At 42.3% G+C, this 24,046-nt stretch overlaps 1 protein-coding gene across 1 annotated transcript in view; it reads left to right on the forward strand.

Annotated features, from left to right (window-relative positions):
- Positions 1-1,313: 1,313 nt before the first annotated feature.
- Positions 1,314-24,046, forward strand: part of dusp22b (dual specificity phosphatase 22b) — a 40,807-nt gene continuing 18,074 nt past the window's right edge. Inside the window, exons 1-4 of the mRNA XM_017717633.2 lie at positions 1,314-1,455; positions 5,636-5,669; positions 5,776-5,858; positions 18,296-18,345. Coding sequence (XP_017573122.1) covers positions 1,435-1,455; positions 5,636-5,669; positions 5,776-5,858; positions 18,296-18,345 — 188 coding nt within the window. The 5' untranslated portion in view covers positions 1,314-1,434. The remainder of the gene's footprint in view (positions 1,456-5,635; positions 5,670-5,775; positions 5,859-18,295; positions 18,346-24,046) is intronic.

A 24,046-nucleotide genomic window follows, 5' to 3' on the forward strand; every position in this document is an offset into this window, starting at 1 on the left:
GAAAATGAAAACAAAAAAATGTAAATGCAAACCTCTTTTTGCTGTTTCTTTTTAGCCCCGCCTAGTGCTAATTAACATGTATTTGCATGTTGGTCAGTTAGAAAACGAAAATGAAAAGGGGAAAATGAAAAGTGAATCTCCAGCAGGTGGCGCTGATGAATCACAGACGGGCACTTTGCTGCTGATTTATCCATTTTACATTTTCATGTTAACTTTGTCAGATTTGAAGCCAATTGCTTCAAAAAAGAAATAAGAAAGTAAACATTGCATTTTGATTTTAGTTTTGACAGGTATTCTACTTTTCACGAAGAAAAGCCAAAGCCAGAGTGAAGCTTATGTTTTCTTTTCTCTATTAGCTTTTTCGTTTTAGATTTGGCCATGAGAAACCTCAATAACGACTAAAATGAAATGACAAATAGGCGTTTCCAATTTATTTTTATTTTTGTCACAAACGACTCGTGCTCACGTGAAAAAGAAAGTGCAAATGTAGGTATTTCATTTTCAGTGTTGGCAGGATATTTGCTGAGATGTTTGGAAAAAGAATTGGAAAAAAGAGGTTTGCATTTACATTTTATTGTTTTCATTTTCTTTTCTTTTTTGGCTGGATTTGCCTCCCATTCAAGCAGAGCCGGTTAATGAGGAGCCTGGCCACTTGCTATTCTGCTAACCAGCAGAGGGCGCCCGCGAGTCAGTCCTCAGTGAATGGGAGTAAATGGTGCCCAACGGCTGAAAACGAGCAGTTAAAATAGTTCCTAATCTCTCGCCCAGAACGTGTCTTTAATTTTAGAAACTGTAGGGATGATTTCACTAAAAAAAACAAAGAAATCTTACCCGTATATTTCTACAGCACACGGGTTTTGGGCAGCAGGGGGCGGGCTTTACTGCTAGAGCGCGATGATTGATTGGCGAGCGGAGCAGCTCATTGGCTGTTCGCGCTCACTGACGTCATGGCGTTTTAAACTCCTATAACTCGAGTTTAAAAGCTCTTAAAAATGTAACAGCGGTGTTAAAATGCTTTATGATATTCATTGTTCAGGAGCTTCATGGATTCTTTTACATTAAAATGTTTAAACATTTATAAACTCGGATTTTGCTCAAATGCTCCATATCAACCCATTCGTTTTGGACTCACTCGGGAGCGCCCCCTAGCGTTTGGAAAACCAGAAGACATTGCAGAGAGTGAGAATTCTCCTCTCTACAAGTTCTCTGCTTCTACAGGAGAATCAGACAGCTGCTCTGAGATCAGCCACATGGAGGCAGTGAGAAAACTACATTTCCCGTGTACGCTCCAGCTGTGCGCATGCGCAGTCGCGTTCTGGTCACGGCGCAGGCAGAGCTAGTTTAATCAGACGCGGAGTAATCAAACTGCCCACTAGTTGCAGCCCAGCGGGAGTCGTGCGGCGAGGCTGGCCGGTCGGAGTGGACGGTGCGGTCATGGGCAACGGAATCAACAAGGTAAACCGAGCGGATTCAAGCGCTCTGACAACTTCCAGCTCGAGAGCCCAGAGCAGCGCTGCGGCGAGGGGAGAGAGGAGAGGGCGAAAGTTAGGAGGGTCAGCCGTGGGGACAGTGGCTGTGGTCAGCTCTCCCCTTTAGATACGCTGCGCTTTGTCCGTGAATTCTGACACTCACTAATGTCAGCTTAGTAACTCCTCGCTGTCAGTAACTCCCTCGCTGTCAGTAACTCCTCGCTGTCAGTAACTCCTCGCTGCCGTTGCTCTAATTTGAGTTTATTGAGGGTTGTTTTGTGAAACACCCACAGTGATGCCCCCGTGTAGGCAGACGGGTCTCTCTCTCTCTCTATCTCTCTCTCTCTCTCTCTATCTCTGTCTGTCTCTCTCTCTCTCTCTATCTCTGTCTGTCTCTCTCTCTCTCTCTATCTCTGTCTGTCTCTCTCTCTCTCTCTATCTCTGTCTCTCTCTCTCCGTCTCTCTCTCTCTATCTCTGTCTCTATCTCTGTCTCTCTCTCTCTGTCTCTCTCTCTCTCTCTCTCTCTCTCTCTATCTCTGTCTCTATCTCTGTCTCTCTCTCTGTCTCTCTCTATCTCTCTCTCTATCTCTGTCTCTCTCTATCTCTCTCTCTCTCTCTCTCTCTCTATCTCTGTCTCTCTCTCTCTCTCTCTCTCTGCCTCTTTCTCTCTCTCTCTCTCTCTCTCTCTCTCTCTCTCTCTCTCTCTCTCTCTCTGCTCTAGGCAGTTAAGGCGAGTGAAGGGAGTCAGATGTGCTGTGACGCGTTACACTGCGCACACGGGCGACTTAAATCACAACCTGTTTAACCAGACAAATAAGCTGAACATCAACTAGACCTCCTTTACAGAGCTTTTAGACCTGTGGACTGTGTGTATGTAGAGAGAGAGATAGGAGAGAATGAGGAGAGAGAGTGCAGAGAGTGAAAGGAAATAATGAGGAGAGAGAGAGAGATTGGAGAGTGAGGAGAGAGTGAAAGGACAGAATGAGGGGAGGGAGAGAGAGGGAGATTGGAGAGAGTGGGAGATTGGAGAGAGTGGGAGATTGAAGAGTGAGGAAGGAGAGAGTGGGAGACTGGAGAGAGTGAGGAGAGATAGTGAGAGATTGGAGAGAATGGGAGGTTGGAGAGAGTGAGGAGAGAGTGTGAGAAAGGAGAGAGACTGCAGGGGGAGAGAGTGAGAGAATGAATACAGGGAAAGAAAGAGCGAGAGATGTAGAGTAGATATAGATTAGTAATCTGAACTCAATCTGAACTGATTTAACCTCGCACTCAACAACTGCAGCTTACTTACACCGTACTGCTGCTGTTAGAACAATACTCCTTACATCTGTTTACATCTGTTTACATCTGTTTACATCTCTTTACATCTCTTTACATCTGTTTACATCTGTTACTTGATGCACTTTATGAACAGCTGCTCTACATATTTGCACACACACACGAGTAACTTTAATTTTATTTGAACTTTGCACACACTGTACATGTTTACTTTTTACTGCTGTTTTTAGAGTTATTCTTTTTTAATTTGTTTTTATTCTCTTATGATTATATTTGTGAACGGAGGAACAGCAAAGTAAGGATTTCAGTGTACAGTGTAACTGCCTGTTCTGCTGTGCACAGGACAACAAAACTCTTGAATCTTGAAAAGTTAAAGTGTGTGTTAAAGGGACGATGTAGAGAAGAGAGAGCAAAGAAAGGGAGAGAGACTTTATATAGAGACTGCAATGAATGAGATGGAGGGAGAGAGAGAGAGAGAGAGAGAGAGAGAGAAAGAGAGAGAGAGAGAAAGAGAGAGAGAGAGATATTCTACATATCTTGACTTTCAGTGATCTTTAATACCTGAGGGACAGAGTGAGGGACAGAGTGAGGGAGAGAGTGAGGGAGAGAGTGAGGGAGAGAGTGAGGGACAGAGTGAGGGACAGAGTGAGGGAGAGAGTGAGGGAGAGAGTGAGGGAGAGAGTGAGGGAGAGAGTGAGGGAGAGAGTGAGGGAGAGAGTGAGGGACAGAGTGAGGGACAGAGCTTTCTGTCATTTCATTCCTTTCTTATCTGTTAGTGTCGGGTGATGAGAGTCACTCCAGTTCACAGATCTAAAAATACGCCCCGTTACACAGACTTGCTCCAGCCCGTTCCTCCTCTTCCTCACACAGCAGAACTGCTCCACTGCTCCACTGTACCTCACCTCACTACTCAGACGTTCAGATATTTCTAGCTCATATTTGATGAAGTGTATATTGTACTCCAGCATGGAGTGTGTATTTTTATGCTGTATTCATATACTGCATCATCACATGCATTTGAATATTTTCATCTTCAGGAGCTTTAAACCGAGCCACATCGCTTCCCTCGACAACTGTTGGCTGCTTTAGGGCTGTGTTCCTAAAACACAAGCAGGTTGCTGTGCAAAGCTTTAAAATCATCAAGGACCTACACTCACTGGCCACTTTATTAGGTACACCTTGCTAGTAAAAGGTTGGACCCCCTTTTGCCTTCAGAGCTGCCTTAATTCTTCATGGCACACTTTCAACAAGGTGTTGGAAACGTTCCTCAGAGATTCTGGTTGGTTGTTTGAGTTCCTGCTGCCTTTCTATCATCTGGAACCAGTCTGCCCATTCTCCTCTGACCTCTCATATCAACAAGGTATTTTCGTCCACACAACTGACCGCTCACTGGATATTTCCTCTTTTTGGACCGTTCTCTGTGAACCCTGGAGATGGTTGAGCGTGAAAATCCCAGCAGATCAGCAGTTTCTGAAATACTCAGACCAGCCCGTCTGGCACCAACAACCACGCCACGTTCAAAGCCCCTTAAATCCCCTTTCTTCCCCGTTCTGATGCTCGGTCTGCACTTCAGCAGGTTGTCTTGACCACCTCTACATGCCTCAATGCACTGAGTTGCGGCCGTGTGATTGGCTGATTAGCCATTTGGGTTAACAAGTAACTGAACAGGTGTCCCTAATAAAGTGGCCGGTGAGTGTATGTGTCAAACACAAGGCTCATGGGCCGGATCAGCTCCACGACACGGTCCTGGGCTGCACTACAGTCCCCAGCATGCACTGCCATGTAATACGCGCTGTGACTTTCCTACCCCAACAGCAGTCTATGAGACAGCAGTTACACCTCAATTCTACACAGTTCTACACAGTTCCACACCAGTCATATCACCAAACACACAAGGCTGCATTTCAGCTGCAGGTTTGAAGGACTGGGCTCCTGGGGATGTTTACATTTAGAATATTTCAAATATATTTCAAATATTCATGTAATATATCGAGGTCTACTTGAAAGTGCTTCTATTTTACTGCTGAGTTTTTTTGAATAAGCAGTGGCCACTTTGGGTTCTAGTACAACACTAATTAAAATAGAAATAAAACCTTTTTTCTGCCCCACGGATTAGTGGTTGAGTTTGACGCCCGGGATCTAAGATAATAATCTCCTGTATTATAGACTACAGTCATTCTTCTGATAATGATCCATCTGTGTTGTAATTTTTTTATGTAAACAATGTGAACATGTAAGTGCACTTGTGCTGTATGTGAGCGCTGCCGCACCTGCACTGCAGTAAATATGTATGATTCACTGTGATAAACACTGGTTTTATGTATTTAATTGGACCACACAGTGTGGTCAGACACACACACACGCACAATATCTAAGCTGCTTATCCTCCTGGATTTGAGGGGGGGGGTGCTGGAGCCTTTCCTAGTAATCATTGGGCAGGAGGCGGGAAACATCCTGGACAGGTCGCCAGTCCATCGCAGGGCAGACAGATAGACACACACATTCACACCTGGGGGCAGTTTAGCATGTCCAGTTGTCCTGGCTGCATGTCCTTGGACTGGGGGGGGCCCACACAAACACCCGGAGACATGCAAACTTCACACAGAGAGGACCCTGGTTGCCCGGCCGGGGAATCGAACCCAGGCCCTTCTTGCTGTGAGCAAGCCCGTGCCACTCTAGTGTGATCTTCAGGTCAAAAAAGTAAGACTGCCTAATAAACATTGGCCAGAAAATCGATGCACCTTTACTAAATACACAACTTACAATAAACAAGGCATCTGGTAGGTTTCAGACAATGCAGACCGATGTTTTAATCGAGAGGATAAATTGTTCCCACAGGCGCTAATGCTCAGAGTTAAACAGTCGTGTGTTTGGTTATTTTGTCTTATAGGTCCTGCCTGATCTCTACCTGGGCAATTTCAAAGGTAAGGAAAACAAACACAGGCGTATAAAGTGGAACTGTTTAGAAAATGCACTTAAAGACCAATGACAGCAGCTGTCCTTCTCTTTTGTTCTCTATTTCCCGTTTAGATGCCAGAGACAGGGAGCAGCTGGCGAGGAACAACATCACTCACATCCTGTCCATCCACGACACAGCTGCCCCAATTTTACAGGTAACACTAAGACACTCTCTGCTGTCCATTCACACTCGTCAGAATGTGGTTTGAGCTCAATAAAAGTGATGAAAAATCACATTTACACAGTGACTTAATGACGTCTGAAGTTTCCAAATGCTGGAGTTTTTAAACATCTCAGTGTCGACCAACCAAAAATGTCCAGCCAGCAGCGTCCTGTGACCACTAATGAAGGACTAGAGGACGACCAACACAAACTGTGCAGCAGATGAGCTGTCGTCTCTGACTTTACATCTACAAGGTGGACCGACAAGGTAGGAGAGTCTAATAGAGTGGACAGTGAGTGGACACAGTGTTTAAAACCTCCAGCAGCACTGCTGTGTCTGATCCACTCGTACCAGCACAACACACACTAACACACCACCACCATGTCAGTGTTACTGTGGTGCTGAGAATGATCCACCACCCAAATAGTACCTGCTTTGTGATGGTCCTGTGGGGGTCCTGACCTTTGAGGACAGGATGAAAGGGGGCTAACGAAGTTTACGCTACGTTCGACCCAGGCGGCTCCTGTAGCCGGCACCAGCGTCGTCGTCCTCCTCCTCCCGCTGTCACTCTCGTGACTCGTGTCCGTTTGGGGAGCTCGGTCTCTGCGCTCCACCCCCTCCGCACTTACGGCTCTCTCCCTAGCATCCTCGCCAGGGTGCGTCGCAGCTGAGCGCTCATCGTCGGGGCCCGGGGGGCGGGCGCACGCCACATGCACCTATAAGCTCAGCTGATAAAATGGACAATGAGTGTGGATACAAGGTGTACCTAATAAAGTGCTTAGTGATGTATGTAAATGAGCTCTGTTCTGATTGGCTGTTTTGTGCTTCGTTGAAAAAGCAGTCCTGGCTGAAACTCTACTTTATCTTCAGTGTGAGTGGGTGAGGCTACACTACTTTATATAGGCAAATACATGGAAATGTGTTGGTTTTTGTGACATCACAGAAATAGTGATTTTTTTTTAACAGGCTGTTTTTGCAGGATAGTTGGATTATTTGTAGTCTGGATTACACCAAACCAGTAGATTTGCTCTGTTGATCCTTGCAGTACTCCGTTCTAGGCAGGCTATATTGTAAAAAAGAAACAGTCCAGCATGAATCGTCATTTAACTGGAGCGAACAAGGTTCTAAGTCCAGGGTTATTTTTGAAAAATGACTTAATTTACAGATTAAATATGCCTAAAACGACCAGGTGATCCCAAAACATGTGAAGAAAAGTGCCTTTAGAGTTATTCTTGCAGCTTGGCTCTGACTCACGATTCATTAAATACCGTTTATATGGTGAACAGCACGTTCTGTGAATACACTTGAAGTAAATGGGGACATGTGCTAGATTTTCTGAGGTGATACAGAGATTGGACCACACTCTTTCCCATTCAAGGTAGAATCCCATCATTCTTCTAAACGAGAATGATGCCACCTCACGAGCTTCCAGTGTATTGAATTAAATTTAACCTTGGTAGAGAAGCTGAAGTTCCACAGTTCCAAGGTTCATCATATGCTCTCATTGCAAAATACATAAAAAAGAGGCGGCTGGAAGGGAATTGATTTTCTAAGTGGAAATAAGTTACTTCTGCACATTGTAGTGCATATTTGTTGTTTATTTGCTTGCGCTGTGATGGACTGCCGACTTGTCCAGGGTGTATCCTGCCTTCAGCCCAGTGACAGCTGGGATAGGCTCCAGCAGCACCCGCCCATGACCCAGAAGGATAGGCGGCATAGAAAATGTGTGTGTGTGTGTGTGTGTGTGTGTGTTTATTTGGTGATTTTAACATACTGGGGAAATATAAAGCTTAAAATGAGGCCTGTGTAAAAATTCTATCACCTTTTGTTTTTCCAATATTTTAAACTCGACAAATAAATACAAGTCGTGCAGTAAAGTTTGCAGAAAAATGCCAAGTTTTTTCTTGTAGAAGGTGTGCTAACTTATTTTTAATTAGAAAATCAATAGATAACTAATGACCAGTCGTATCTTACCCAGGGTAAAATATTACTCCAGTAAAAGTAGAAGTTCCTCCCTTTAGACCTCCACTTGAGTAAAAGTACTAAAGTATTTACCTTCAAATGTACTTAAGTATAAAGTAAAAGTACTAAAAGAGTAATTCTGGCTCTGATCTGGTCCTGTTATCATTTTTATAACCAGACTGGCTTCATGAACTCATTTCAGGTGAAAGTCCTCCAGCGTCTCTCTTGGTAAACCAGTCTTTTAATAGAACGTCATTAATTAGTGACGCTGACGTCTATTAAAATGATCAGAAGCACAAAACACTGAAGGTAAACAGTTTCCATCAGGGAGAACCGAGTGGCTCTGAAATCACTTTTTACACACAAGCAAAGTTTCAGTTTCAGATTTATTTACAACTTAGTTCCAAGTTTAAGTTGAATAAAAACTGGCTTTAAACTCAGGATCACAGATGAGCTCCTTTACTATGTTGATCTGTAGGCGTCTGTTCATAAACATAAACCAGCCCAAACTCATTTACTATAAAATGAAATGGTGTTTGTAGAAATTCAGAAAAAAGCCGCGTCAGTCTCGACTGCATATGTGGACATATTTCTATATTGAGCTCTATTTACACAAAGTTAGGTTAGTTCATCATTTATGTTGAACAGACTCTCCCAAAGTTTTACGCTGCTGCGCTGACGTTGAACCGCGTGCTGCACTGGGTCGGTATGACCAACAGGTCAAAACCAGCTCTAAACAAAGTGACCGCTGGGCCCTGATTGGTGCTCTGGCTTTGCGCTTCTTTCGTTTTGACATGTTACGTTTTTATACACACAGAAACCAAAAGGAATGACAGATTTCTCAAAATGTAGGAGGAAAAAGTCGGATATTAGACTCTGAAATGTAGTGGAGTGAAAGGAAAAAGTCGCCCAGAACGGAGAAACTTCAGTACAGATACACCAAAAATACTAAAGTACAGTAATTAATTACATTTACTCAGTTACTCAGTTACTGTCCAGCACTGCTAATGATGAATGTAATTTATTCAAGCCTTTGCGTTTGACTGTATACTGATGAATATTACACTGAATGTATGTCGATTGTCTGTTACGCTGAATACACCAGTGGGACTAGAGGAGCTATTGACTCAGTAGAGGAGCACGGACCCCAATATAAACACCAATAAAAACAATGCACTGAGCCTTTTTTGAGATTCTGATGTTTAAAAATAGCCCACATTTGTATGTATTTGCCGGACATGAGCTGATAATGACCAGATATTGTGATAATCAGTTCTACCGTTCCAAAATCAATGCAGCTGAGTCACCACCTTCAGGCTGAGGCATCGTGATGCAGCTTTACACCTCTAGCAGGAAGCATGTTTTCCTGACCGCCTCCTGCCCTGCTGTCCTACTTGCCCGACTGGTTCTTTTGCCATGTGTGGTATGTGGATGGTTTCTCAGCTACCCTCTCTCATGATGAGCGAGGCACACAGATAGGCATCTCAGATAACGCAGTGGAGCTTTGTTCGGACGCCAGTGCAGTCACTGACGCACAGAAACAGGTAGTTTATTAGCTGTGAGATGAACAAGATGGAACTGAGTGGAACTTTACCGGCTCCACATTCAGCGCAAGAAAGATTTGCTGATTAGCTCAGCGGTCAGTCAAATTTAGACAGTCCCTCCACTCCAGATGTACTCGACGGGCCAAGACATATCTGCTGGAGCTGCTAGGCCAGTCTTGCCAACGAGCAATGAAAGCTTATACCCCACCAATTAGAAACATCTCTCACTTTCCTCAAACTGCGTCTAGTTGTCCAGTAATCTCAAATAGACTTGCTTACGTGGTTTCTGGCGCTGAATTACTTACACTGTGGCCCATGTTTATACATATAAGTGTCAAATACTGAAAAAAATAATTGGTTTAACTTGGCTGCCTTAAAATTGTGACCCTCACATGGGAGGTTAGGAGAATAATCAGGTCGTTCTCCGTTTGGAGTGGGAAACCATGAGGATGCATGGCTTAAAATAATGCTCCACAATTTGGTATGCACATTTACACCGTTGGCCTAAGACTAAACAACACATTTCTCTTATGATTTCTCTGACTTTTCTTTCTCTATCCTCTTCATAGTCGCGCTGCATCTGTAAAACCGCTCATCACAAAACTCATTTTCAACATTGCACAAGCCGTTTTTAATAGAAAGCAATATTAAGAGATTTAACTCAGGAATTTGCGTAAAACTAGATTCTTGTTTACCTTTTGTGTCTTTAGTGTTATACTACATTTTAAAATGTTTTATTTAAAACAAGTCGTTTTTCTCAGAGGTTTTGGTCACTGCTGTTATCAGGACTCATTACATTTTAGCACAGTATTTTCTTTGGGTCCAGGCTCATCAGAGCGAGCAAGGCACGAGTAGGCGAGTCACACCTCTCTATATTTCATTAATTAATTAATAATTAGTTTATCAGGCAGCACATAACCTCTATGGGTCACCAGTGGTCTGTGGTTTAATGGCTTGGTAGTTGAAATTCTGTCAAAATAATGCCCATCCATCCATCCATCCATCCATCCATCCATCCATCCATCCATCCATCCATCCATCCATCCTCTAAGCTGCTTCTCCGTCAGGGTCGTGGGGGGGGGTGCTGGAGCCTATCCCAGCAGTTTTCGGGCGGAAGGCAGGATACACCCTGGACAGGTCGCCAGTCCATCGCAGGGCAGACAGACAGACAGTCACACCCAGGGGCTATTTAGCATGTCCAATTGGCCTGACTGCATGTCTTTGGACTGTGGGAGGAAACCGGAGAACCCGGAGGAAACCCACGCAGACACGGGGAGAACATGCAAACTCCACACAGAGAGGACCCTGGTTGCCTGGCTGGGAATCGAACCCAGGCCCACCTCGCTGTGAGGCGACGGCGCTACCCACCAAGCCACCATGCTGCCCCCCAAAATAATGCCGAATATCATTTTTATTACTCATTTTAAATAGTTGCACAAGGTCACCTGATCAGCCAATGAGTCAGCCAGTTTACAAAATCCTCAATTCTAACCAGAAGGTCACTGGAGTCACCGTCACTGGTGTTACACCACATTCATACACCAGTCACTGTAAAACATGTTTGAAATGAAGCTCCCCCTTTTGCATATGTGATAACAGGAGACGTTAATGGACGCGTTAAGATCATTTAGTTTTGGGATGAAAAAACGTATCCACCTGAATTCCAACGCCAAGTGGAGAAGGACCCAATTAAGCCTTACATTCTATTAACTTGAAGTTTGAAGGTGAACAAAAGGGTCGTTCCACCATTGATGTGTCAGACGAGGTAAGACGTTTGCTTTAACTCGAGTGGAAAACGTAGTGTGTCGTATTGAACAACATCAGTAAAGGAACACCACTGACACAGTAACTAAAGATCTGAGCTTTTCTAAAATACACTTCACTGCTACTAAGTTAAGTGATACTTTTTTAATCCTACAAACGGGGAAATTCCACCTCCGCATTTAACCCATCCATGAAGTGAAACACCACACACACTAGGGGGCAGTGAGCACACCTGCCCGGAGCGGTGGGCAGCCCTATACACAGCGCCCAAGGAGCAGTTGGGGGATAGGTGTCTTGCTCAAGGACACCTCAGTCATGAACTGTCGGCTCTGGGGATCGAACCGGCGACCTTCCAATCAAAGGGCCAGATCCCGAACCTCCAGCCCACGACTGCCCCCAAAAGTGTTAGTCACATTGTGTATAGAACATAAAAATAATGCTTGCATGTTATTTTATTTCATGTTTTCACTTAATGTTTAGTGGGTAACACCATTGACACAGTCATTTGCGATAGTATTTTAGCCAAATATATCAGTAAAGTAAAAACAGAGTCATCTTTTGGGATCCACACAAGAACCTCCTGGTTTTTGAATCACGTTTTATGCTTACTGTAACAATGCTGGCAAAAAATGAATTGAAAATAATTTTAACAAACTGTTAAATAATTTCAATGCTTTTACACAAATTTTAACTGAAAACCAGCCATCAAAATTTTTAGTTTCACATAAAAGTAATAACCGTCTGTTTTTATGTAAACATGCAGCACAACTGAAAATCACTAAAGTAAAAAATCAGAATTAGAATTGTCTAATTTTTTCATGTTTGGTTAATGTGGGAATTATATAATTTGCACTCATTTTCATGGCTTTATTGTGGTCGTCACTTGCCGTCACAATGGTACAAAGGCCCAAAATTAAAATAGTAACTCCAACAACTTCTTTCTTTTGTAAAGTTAAAACTAGAGGTGACACCGCTTTTGCCTTTCCAGTGCCACTTTGAATATCGGCTGATACGGTTCTGATCCGCAGTGGTTTCGTTATAAATGACTAGGCTTTAAAATGAGCTACTTAATTGAGTAATTTCACCTAAGATGGTCAGAAGTAGGCGATTATACTGAAACAAGTCAAATACATTTTGATGATCACTGTAAAAGAAAGTGAGAGAATGGTCAGTGCTGGACTGTGGCCAGGTTAAAACGAATGCAGCCTTGGCCTTTAGGATCTCTCACTGTTTTGTGCCAGTAAGGGGCGCTAGACTTCTTATACTGGGCTGAATGAGACTTGTTTTCCCGCTTTGTGTTGAGTGGCATACATTCAGTTGTTGTTGTTATTATTATTATTATTATTATATGACTTATTTTTCAATAACTACTATACATCATTCAGTTTCCACTGTGAATTATTCAGTAAATGTCATGAATTATTCAATAACTGCTATGAATTATTCAGTATCTACTATGAATTATTCAGTGTCTGATATAAATTATTCTGTAACTAATAGGAATTAATCAGTGTCTAATGTGAATTATTCAGTGTCTGATATAAATTATTCTGTAACTAATAGGAATTAATCAGTGTCTAATGTGAATTATTCAGTGTCTGATATGAATTATTCTGTAACTAATAGGAATTAATCAGTGTCTAATGTGAATTATTCAGTGTCTGATATGAATTATTCTGTAACTAATAGGAATTAATCAGTGTCTAATGTGAATTATTCAGTGTCTGATATAAATTATTCTGTAACTAATAGGAATTAATCAGTGTCTAATGTGAATTATTCAGTGTCTGATATAAATTATTCTGTAACTAATAGGAATTAATCAGTGTCTAATGTGAATTATTCAGTGTCTGATATAAATGATTCATTGTCTACTGTGAATTTTTCTGTAACTGATATGAATTATTCAGTAATTGTGAATTATTCAGAACTGATGAATTATTCTGGGGGCCCTGAGGACCCGTTTGGGAGCCACTGACTTAGTGCTTTGACGTCCATTGCTGCAGTGAAAAAAGCAAAGCATTTAATGTCCTTGAAGGTGTTGGGTTAGATGGTAGGTCAGGGGTTCAAATGTCAAGACGGACTGTGTATACTTGGTTGCTGCTTCCAGACTTGGGCAAGATCAGTGAAGTACATAACATAAAATACCATAATATACACTCACTGGTCACTTTATTAGGTGCTCCTTACATGTATCTACAGTAATTGTCCATTTGATCAGCTCCACTTACTGTATAGCTGCCCTCTGTAGTTCTACAGTTACAGACTGTAGTCCATCTGTTTCTCTGATACTCTGTTACCCTGTTCTTCAGTGGTCAGGACCCCCATGGACCCTCACAGAGCAGGTACTGTTTGGATGGTGGATCATTCTCAGCACTGCAGTAACACTGACGTGGTGGTGGTGGTGTGTTAGTGTGTGTTGTGCTGGTATGAGTGGATCAGACACAGCAGTGCTGCTGGAGTTTTTAAACACTGTGTCCACTCACTGTCCACTCTATTAGACACTCCTACCTTGTCGGTCCACCTTGTAGATGTAAAGTCAGAGACGACAGCTCATCTGCTGCTGCACAGTTTGTGTTGGGTATCCTCTAGTCCTTCATCAGTGGTCACAGGACGCTGTTGGCTGGATATTTTTGGTTGGTGGGCTATTCTCAGTCCAGCAGCGACACCGAGGTGTTTAAAACCTCCAGCACTGCTGTGTCTGATCCACTCAGATGCTGTAATGCTGTCATAGAGTTAAAGGGGAATTCCACTTATTTTTCAGAAATTTGCATAATTGAATGGTTGACATGTGAAATGGTTCATTGTAGAGAGACTAACTGACTGGTTTCTTTACTGCAGTGGTGATAGGAACCAGGGGTCAAGATGTCTATGTAAATGTAGTTATTTTATTTGTACTTCCCAGAATACAAAGACGTTTTTATATGTTGATGTTGGTAATAATATAGTGGTCAGTCTGGATTTTTTTGGTCACTGTTTTGCTCTGTGACCTTTCATGTACTTTAGGATTAGCAAAAACATTTTTCATAACCATTCATAACCATCTTATGTTATAGCCTTCTGTGATTGAGCTTTCAGAGGCATTAACCTCTTCAACTCCTTGAGACCACCGGTGGTTTCAAAACGCACTTCGTCATGTTCTTCATAACGTTCATATTTCAGAAGCTGGGCGTCGTGTGAGGCTGTAGCTCTTCTCTCCAGTCTAATAGACGGTGATGTCATTTTAAACCCTTATAATAAAAGAAGCTGAACTCAGTTTGTTTTTCTACTGAAAGTCGACCCGTTTTTCCCCAAATCTGGGCCCTAAACTATAAACAGACGGCGTCTCTTCAGTGATCTGCTCTGGAAACATCACTTTTATGAAATAACACAAAGAGCATCTGAGATTTTTGGCTTTCAGCAGTAAATTGTAAGCATGTAGTGATGTGTGGAGATCATAAAACACACGTTCTGTTAGTTTGGAGGAGTTTTTATGAAAATAAAAGCATTTATTTCATGCAGTTACTGCATAATCTGCTTTACGATTTGGTCACGTAAGTTCAGATGGACAAACCAAAGTACACCCTGGAGAATAAGAGGCTAAACATCTCAGACATCTGGTTCCTATCACCACAACTGTGAACTATTCCGGCTCAGTATGTGTCTCGAGAATATGGACATTTCACACCAAACCACGCTGAATGACTTTGTTTACATCTTCACGATTTAACTATGCAGAATTTTAAAAAATATATATGGAGTTCTCCTTTAAACAGAGAGTGCCTCATACTGAGCTGACAGTGGCACACCCATCTAAGGTTTTGCCATCTCATCAGTAGACCACGAGTTTGATTCCCAGTACCAAAAAAAAGGTGCTCATTGACCGATAGGGAGACCACCACGGGTCACGGTTATTGGTCGGACCCTAGTACAGAGACATTGAGTCTTCAGATTCTGATTTGAATTGCTTTTCTGCATTTGAGTCAGGCCGTTTGTGAATTAACAAACCTCCCGAGACCTCATCTTCTCAGACATGCACATATCACTGGTGTATGGTACAGTTCCTCAGTTAGCAGCCTATTTGCTCTCAGAGGGGAACCAAAGAACACATGCCTACAGTATCACGTCAAGCTGATCAGGAGTGAAAAATGTTGGATATTGGAGGGAAAAACACAATCCAACCCTGTATGTGACAGGGCTGTGAAATTATACTGTAATGAATTGTTTCTCTAGTTAATTATGAAAAATTGTGTTTTTCTTATTTGGTCAAATTTGACCCTAAAGACAGATCGTTCATTTAACCTGCACTGGATTTTATTATTGTCACTTGAATGGACAAAATAAGCTTCATCAGAATATGTTTATCACATTCAGTAATTCAGTAGCATTATTTTTCATTGTGTGAACAGAGTTTATATGAACCTGAATATGACAGTCGTGTGATTTCCATCATAGACTGAGCCGAGTTTCCAGTTTACTTCAGTAATGTCCAGTGAGAGCAGCAGTGTCTGCATGTTCCACCAGTGGATATATTAAACATATCCCATATACAATCATACAGTGTATACGCATATTATCATACAGTCAATGAGGGTATATACCATATACAGCATATATACAGTCAGTGAGTGTTTATGCATCATACACACAACCAATGTGTATTTATATTATATTGTATCCACCGTCAATGAGCAAATATATCAAATATTATATCACAGATGAATACATCATATATCTGCAGTCAATGAGTGCAAATATCAGATGTGTAGTCAATCATATGTACGGTCAATAAGTGTGTATTTCATATGTCATATACACCAATCAGGCATGACATCATGACCACCTTCTTGTTTCTACGCTCATTGTCCATTTGGTCAGCTCCACTTACTCTACTTTGTAGTTCTACTGTTACAGACTGTAGTCCATCTGTATCTCTGAGATATATGCAGGTAGTAAAGGCTTTCAGCTCTTCTCTGATCGCAGCTTTCGCTCTCATTCATAGATCTTGTGGATTCTTGTTATGGTGAAGGTTCTTGAGGGGAACTGGAGCCCCACTTTGCTATTGCCTTTGTCACTTGTTGATCTGTGTTGCTTTCACAAGCACTGCCCGGCACAATCTGCTGAAGATGCTGAACGTGCCACTTTAAAAGCTGGAGTAAGTGGGCTACAGTCCCAGATTCTGTCATATCATCATACAGTCAGCTGCAGCTGGGATTCAGCCTGCACTACTACAGATGGTTTGATGGTGTTTAAAAAAAATAAATGGCACTACAAATATATCGCTTCACTGCGTTAGCTTTGATAGCCGTGGTTTTCACTAGACAGCCCGCGTTTAGGTTTTAAGTGCAGAGTTTTTAAAGGATAATAATTATATAAAGAAAATATTTAGCACTGCCGACATTGGCCAGTTTCAGTGCAGCACTCTTTGTAGTGTACAGTGTGAACTTAAACTAGCTTGTGCATTCTCGTTAGTTTTAGATTTAATAAAGCAATTATACATACAGGAGAGAGTCAGTAGGGCAGGTGAACAGAGCAGTAACCCTTTAAACCTTAGACTGACTCTATAGTTATTTGGTACTGTTACATATTCAGTGACTACTATGAGGCTTAAATATAAATGATGCAGTTATGAGAGTGAGGAACTGGCTGAAGGTGTTAACGGGTTAAGTTGGAACTTCTTTCTACTGTAAACGTAAAATGCAGTTTCTGCAAGTTTGGTGAGTAAATTATGATGGAAATTGATGGAAATGTTTAAGACATACAGAACTGTCCACTGTTTTCGTCTTTGTAGGCGACCAGGCAAATGGACATTTATTAAAGTTTTTTTTTTTTTTTATTGTGTTCATTTGGTGTTTTTAACCGTGGCGATTGTACGTTCACAGTTGTGATCTCTTTGTGGAGAGGCTTGAATTGTTTTTCACAGCAGGGAGTTCTCAGCCCTCCACTTTCGCTCATCATTGCTCGCTAGCAGCTCAACCCAGAGTCACATGTCACACACAGAGAGCCAACCGTGGCCTAGCTAATCTGACAGAGTTGCAGAAAAATGATTTATTTGATCAGATTTAAAATGATTTCCATTGAGTCTGCGGAATGACCACTAGGGGGCGTGCACAACCCGGGTAGGATTAAGCTGTTATGTAACCAAACCATATAGTATTCATCAGTATTGCCTTTTTTATACCTGAAAACATGGACACCCTCGCAGTGGCCTGTACATATTTGTATTTTATGCGCTTGTACCATTTTCATACATAAGCAGTCTGCCTGCCTTGAATTTCATTGTAAAACCGTCTTTATTTGCATTCTGGGAGGTTTGCGGTGTAGAGGGAGCAGAATGTGTGAGAGGGGAGCGCAGTGAGTGGGCGAGCGAGTGGAGCGCTCATTAGCATTAGGTGTTCAGGGCTTCAGTGTGCTGTGTGAACTACCCCGTCCAGTAACAACAGTCATACATGATCAGAGAGGAGCCATGGCTTTAAACTCTAAGGGTCTGTATTTGTGTCTTCGGCTCCTCACTCTCATAACTACAAAGCTTAGCTATTAGTTTCACAGCAGGTTAAGTAGCAGTTGAATAATTCTTAGTAGTTACTGCATAATTCAGTAATCATGGAATAAATTGTTGTAGTTGCTGAATCGTCGTTACTAATTTATAGTAGCTACTGAGTAATTCACCGTAGTTGCTGAATAGTTTATATTAATGATTATCAGTAATAAACAGTATTGGTAATTCGTTGTGGCAGAGTAGATTCAGCTGCAATTTTGGAACATTTGAAATGATTATAAATGATTATTCTAATATTTTGTAAAAGATGCTTATTTTTAGAGCAAAATAAAAATTTTAGTCTATTTTTAAATGTAAAAGTAATTAAAAAAAAAGTTTGGTGTGTTGTTATTTATTGTCTAAATTCCAACAAGTCATTCAAGGATGAATTATAACGGAGTCAAATCATTGTGAGCCTTAATAGTTACTGAATAATAAGAACTGAATGATGAGCTGTTTAAGGGGATTAAGTGACAGGCAGCATAATGTATTCAAATGTACAGGGTTTTAATGATCAATTGGTGTGTTCAGACGGTTGAAAGTGGTTAAGCTGAACCATCTCCTCTCTCTCTCTCTCTCTCTCTCTGTGTCTCTGTCTCTCTCTCTCTCTCTCTCTCTCTCTGTCTCTCTCTCTGTTTTTAGGAGATGACCTATCTCTGTATCCCGGCCGCTGATCTGCCTACGCAAAACCTGTGAGTAGCTCACGCGCCACATCTGACTGCGATGTTTTCTCGCCAGTTTAAAAAAAACAGAGCCAAAAACGTCCCCGATCATCCTCTCCTCCGCCAGCGGGCTGCTCTGGTTACTCTGGCAACCCAGGAGAAACCAGAATGTGGTGCAGAAAAAGGATGAAATACCAAATTAATCAATAAATCACCCAAAAGGCACACACTGTACTGAGGAAGAGAAGCTGCTTAATGCTTATTATTGCTCTCATATTCACTCACTGGCCACTTTTTTAGATATACCTACCTTGTTTCTACACCATGCTGTTGTTACTGCAGGGCTGCCAGCAGGTGCTGTTTAGGGGTCCTGTTAGGGGTCACTCATGAACCGGATAAAGGGAGACTAATAGATTGTGCAGAGAAATAGATGGACTACAATCTGTAACTGTAGAACTGTAAAGTGGTAAGTGGAGCTGATAAAATGGACAGTGAGTGTAGTTCACCTAGTTAACTAGGGGGCAGTTGTGGGCTGGAGGTTAGGGAACCAGCCTTATGACCTGAAGTTCACCGGTTCGATCCCCTCAGCTGACAGTACGTGATACAGTAAGTATACAGATCTTTCTAACAAACTGCCCAGTGAGTGGAAGAAGGAGGTAGGTGTTTCTAATAAAGTGGCCAGTGAGTGGAAGCACATGGTAGGTGTTTCTAATAAAGTGGCCAGTGAGTGGAAGCACATGGTAGGTGTTTCTAATAAAGTGGCCAGTGAGTTGAAGCACATGGTAGGTGTTTCTAATAAAGTGGCCAGTGAGATGAAGCACATGGTAGGTGTTTCTCATAAAGTGGCCAGTGAGATGAAGCACATGGTAGGTGTTTCTAATAAAGTGGCCAGTGAGATGAAGCACATGGTAGGTGTTTCTAATAAAGTGGCCAGTGAGATGAAGCACATAGTAGGTGTTTCTAATAAAGTGGCCAGTGAGTTGAAGCACATGGTAGGTGTTTCTAATAAAGTGGCCAGTGAGATGAAGCACATGGTAGGTGTTTCTCATAAAGTGGCCAGTGAGATGAAGCACATGGTAGGTGTTTCTAATAAAGTGGCCAGTGAGATGAAGCACATGGTAGGTGTTTCTAATAAAGTGGCCAGTGAAATGAAGCACATGGTAGGTGTTTCTAATAAAGTGGCCAGTGAGATGAAGCACATGGTAGGTGTTTCTCATAAAGTGGCCAGTGAGATGAAGCACATGGTAGGTGTTTCTAATAAAGTGGCCAGTGAAATGAAGCACATGTTAGGTGTTTCTAATAAAGTGGCCAGTGAGATGAAGCACATGGTAGGTGTTTCTAATAAAGTGGCCAGTGAGATGAAGCACATGGTAGGTGTTTCTAATAAAGTGGCCAATGAGTGGAAACAGGAGGTAGGTGTTTCTAATAAAGTGGCCAGTGAGATGAAGCACATGGTAGGTGTTTCTAATAAAGTGGCCAGTGAGATGAAGCACATAGTAGGTGTTTCTAATAAAGTGGCCAGTGAGTTGAAGCACATGGTAGGTGTTTCTAATAAAGTGGCCAGTGAGATGAAGCACATGGTAGGTGTTTCTCATAAAGTGGCCAGTGAGATGAAGCACATGGTAGGTGTTTCTAATAAAGTGGCCAGTGAGATGAAGCACATGGTAGGTGTTTCTAATAAAGTGGCCAGTGAAATGAAGCACATGGTAGGTGTTTCTAATAAAGTGGCCAGTGAGATGAAGCACATGGTAGGTGTTTCTCATAAAGTGGCCAGTGAGATGAAGCACATGGTAGGTGTTTCTAATAAAGTGGCCAGTGAAATGAAGCACATGTTAGGTGTTTCTAATAAAGTGGCCAGTGAGATGAAGCACATGGTAGGTGTTTCTAATAAAGTGGCCAGTGAGATGAAGCACATGGTAGGTGTTTCTAATAAAGTGGCCAATGAGTGGAAACAGGAGGTAGGTGTTTCTAATAAAGTGGCCAGTGAGATGAAGCACATGGTAGGTGTTTCTAATAAAGTGGCCAGTGAAATGAAGCACATGGTAGGTGTTTCTAATGAAGTGGCCAGTGAGATGAAGCACATGGTAGGTGTTTCTAATAAAGTGGCCAGTGAGATGAAGCACATGGTAGGTGTTTCTAATAAAGTGGCCAGTGAGATGAAGCACATGGTAGGTGTTTCTAATAAAGTGGCCAGTGAGATGAAGCACATGGTAGGTGTTTCTAATAAAGTGGCCAGTGAGATGAAGCACATGGTAGGTGTTTCTAATAAAGTGGCCAGTGAGATGAAGCACATGGTAGGTGTTTCTAATAAAGTGGCCAGTGAGATGAAGCACATGGTAGGTGTTGCTAATAAAGTGGCCAGTGAGATGAAGCACATGGTAGGTGTTTCTAATAAAGTGGCCAGTGAGATGAAGCACATGGTAGGTGTTGCTAATAAAGTGGCCAGTGAGATGAAGCACATGGTAGGTGTTGCTAATAAAGTGGCCAGTGAGATGAAGCACATGGTAGGTGTTGCTAATAAAGTGGCCAGTGAGATGAAGCACATGGTAGGTGTTGCTAATAAAGTGGCCAGTGAGATGAAGCACATGGTAGGTGTTTCTAATAAAGTGGCCAGTGAGATGAAGCACATGGTAGGTGTTTCTAATAAAGTGGCCAGTGAGATGAAGCACATGGTAGGTGTTGCTAATAAAGTGGCCAGTGAGATGAAGCACATGGTAGGTGTTGCTAATAAAGTGGCCAGTGAGATGAAGCACATGGTAGGTGTTGCTAATAAAGTGGCCAGTGAGATGAAGCACATGGTAGGTGTTGCTAATAAAGTGGCCAGTGAGATGTTTTGGTGAAACATTCCTTCAGCCTGCAGGGTTCTTAAGCCATACGGAACATTAAGACCTAATACTCAGTACTATTTGGGAACCACACTACAACTTATACAGTTACAAGAAAGAACAGCTTGAGTCTCATGGAGTTTAAAGGGTTAAAGGGGAACGCCCCCCCCGCCCATTCTTTTCAGAATTTTAGTGGTTGAGATATAAAGTCATTCATATTGGTTTGGTGTGAAATGGTTCATTGTAGACAGTTTATTTATTGTCTACAACATCTAGTGAACCTCCACGTCTATTTTCCATGTAATGGTGATAATGGTATAATATTTTACCTTAGAATATCCTACACATACCTTTCTGTCATGAGTGGATAAATACACAAAAAACTGGCATAAACCTTTGTACCCATTGCACATCATAACTTTCTGTGAAGGAGCTTTCAGAGGCATTTAACTCTCAGATGTCTGTAAGATGATGAATATTCAGATTCTTCAAAAATATTCAAATTTCAGCAACAGGAATCAGAGTAAGGACATTACTGAGCTGAGAATCAGGTCTCCTGGCCTTAATCCGATCTAGGGTGCTGTTTATATGACCACTTAAATAAGCTGATAACGTGCCTGAAATCTGATAGTGATTGGTGTGCATGTAAACAGTCATTGAACAAATTTGTGGCTACTTTAATAGTTGATACCAAATAAATTGTAAAATGCAGTTATTAAGCTGGAAAATCATCATCAGCCAAAATGTCCTAAATGTCCTGCTACACAGGCCTAATAGTGTGTGTGTGTGTGTGTATATATGTGTGTGTATATATATATATATATATATATATATATATATATATATATATATATACACACACAAAGAAATACACAATAAACCCAACCAGTGAAACAGAAAACTGCAGAGGATGCCACACACACACACACACAGCCAAACACACTCTCGCACACACATATGCACACGAACATGCATACACACACACGCTCGCATACACACCACTTCCTCTTGTGGCTCTGTGTGTTCAGGAAGGAAGTTATGAGCTGTGTGTGCTGCTGCTCTGCCTGGTCCCCTCTGCATCTCTATTTATAAACCCCCCCACCGCCTCCCCCGCCTCCCAAACCCTCTGTAAACCCCTCCCGGCCGTGTGAAACCTTCGCCACACGGAATCTGAAACTCACTCTCTCTAACAAAGCTGGACGCAGGACACTTTCTCATCCTGATCCTGTCAGGAGGATACGCACATCACAGACAGCACTGACACCCACCCACCAGCCCACCACACAACATGTGTGGGATAATAATAATAATAATTATAATATGTTATCAACAACTTATCAGTTTGTTAGTCATTATCACAGTGTAGGCCTTTGCATTGTGCATATTGCGGAAGGCTGCAGTATGCAAATCAACCCACTAACCAATCACACTTCTTTACGGTGTGCTGTGAGAATTCTGACCACTCACAGTCGTATGGGAGTGCAATGCCGTGTTGGTTGTGGTTGTTCAGTTTGTTGTTTTTGGTAAAGTATCTTTGAAAAGTCCTGCCACCACAGCGGCCTGTCAGAAGTTTCACTTCTTTAGGTTTAGCTGTCAGCTGCAGTGGTTGAATAACCCAGATGTTTATATTCTTGAAGCCGAACATCTTATAGTCAACGTCCAGATGAGCCCAGTGTCATACAGCAAAGAATAAAAGAGTACAGAGAGTCCACCTCGAATAAACCATCTGAACTGCTAAAGCTTTTCTCTGAAAACCATGCATGGTCACCGCAGATGCTGTCACCACGCCCGCCGACAGCTAAACGTAGTTAGGCTTCAAGGCGCTGTCTATGGCTTTGAAGTGCACTGGAATAAATCATATTTGTTGTCATCAAATCTTTATAGCCCGGCGTAACAGCTTAGTGGCTAACGCGACAATAGACCTTTGAAGTTGAGCGTTAATCTGTAGTCGGCATCATGCCGGGATTTCCTAATACGGGCCTGACGCCAATTACAGAATGAAGACATGACTTCATAGCTCTGTAACAATAGCCTGCATGTTCACTTTGGACAGTGAGCTTTAGCTGTTTTGTTATGTGGTATAAATGTGAAGTTTATAAAGCATAAAACCAGAACTACCAAACTGTACCAGGAACTCCTGAACCATACCAGGACTTACCAAACCACACCAAAACCTGCCAAACATTAACAAGAATCACCAAACCGTGACGAGAACTACCAAACCTTACCAGGAACAACCAGACCCAACCAAGAACTGCTAAACCACACCAAGAACTACCAAACCTTACCAGGAACTTCCAGACCCAACCAAGAACTGCTAAACCACACCAAGAACTACCGAACCTTACCAGGAACTACCAGACCCAACCAAGAACTGCTAAACCACTCCAAGAACTACCAAACCTTACCAGGAACTTCCAGACCCAACCAAGAACTGCTAAACCACACCAAGAACTACCGAACCTTACCAGGAACTACCAGACCCAACCAAGAACTGCTAAACCACTCCAAGAACTACCAAACCTTACCAGGAACTACCAGACCCAACCAAGAACTGCTAAACCACTCCCAAGAACTACCAAACCTTACCAGGAACTACCAGACCCAACCAAGAACTGCTAAACCACTCCCAAGAACTACCAAACCTTACCAGGAACTACCAGACCCAACCAAGAACTGCTAAACCACTCCAAGAACTACCAAACCTTACCAGGAACTACCAGACCCAACCAAGAACTGCAAACCACTCCAAGAACTACCAAACCTTACCAGGAACTACCAGACCCAACCAAGAACTGCTAAACCACACCAAGAACTACCAAACCTTACCAGGAACTACCAGACCCAACCAAGAACTGCTAAACCACTCCAAGAACTACCAAACCTTACCAGGAACAACCAGACCC

The sequence above is a fragment of the Pygocentrus nattereri genome, chromosome 2 (genome assembly GCF_015220715.1).
Source record: "Pygocentrus nattereri isolate fPygNat1 chromosome 2, fPygNat1.pri, whole genome shotgun sequence".
Lineage (NCBI taxonomy): Eukaryota > Metazoa > Chordata > Actinopteri > Characiformes > Serrasalmidae > Pygocentrus > Pygocentrus nattereri.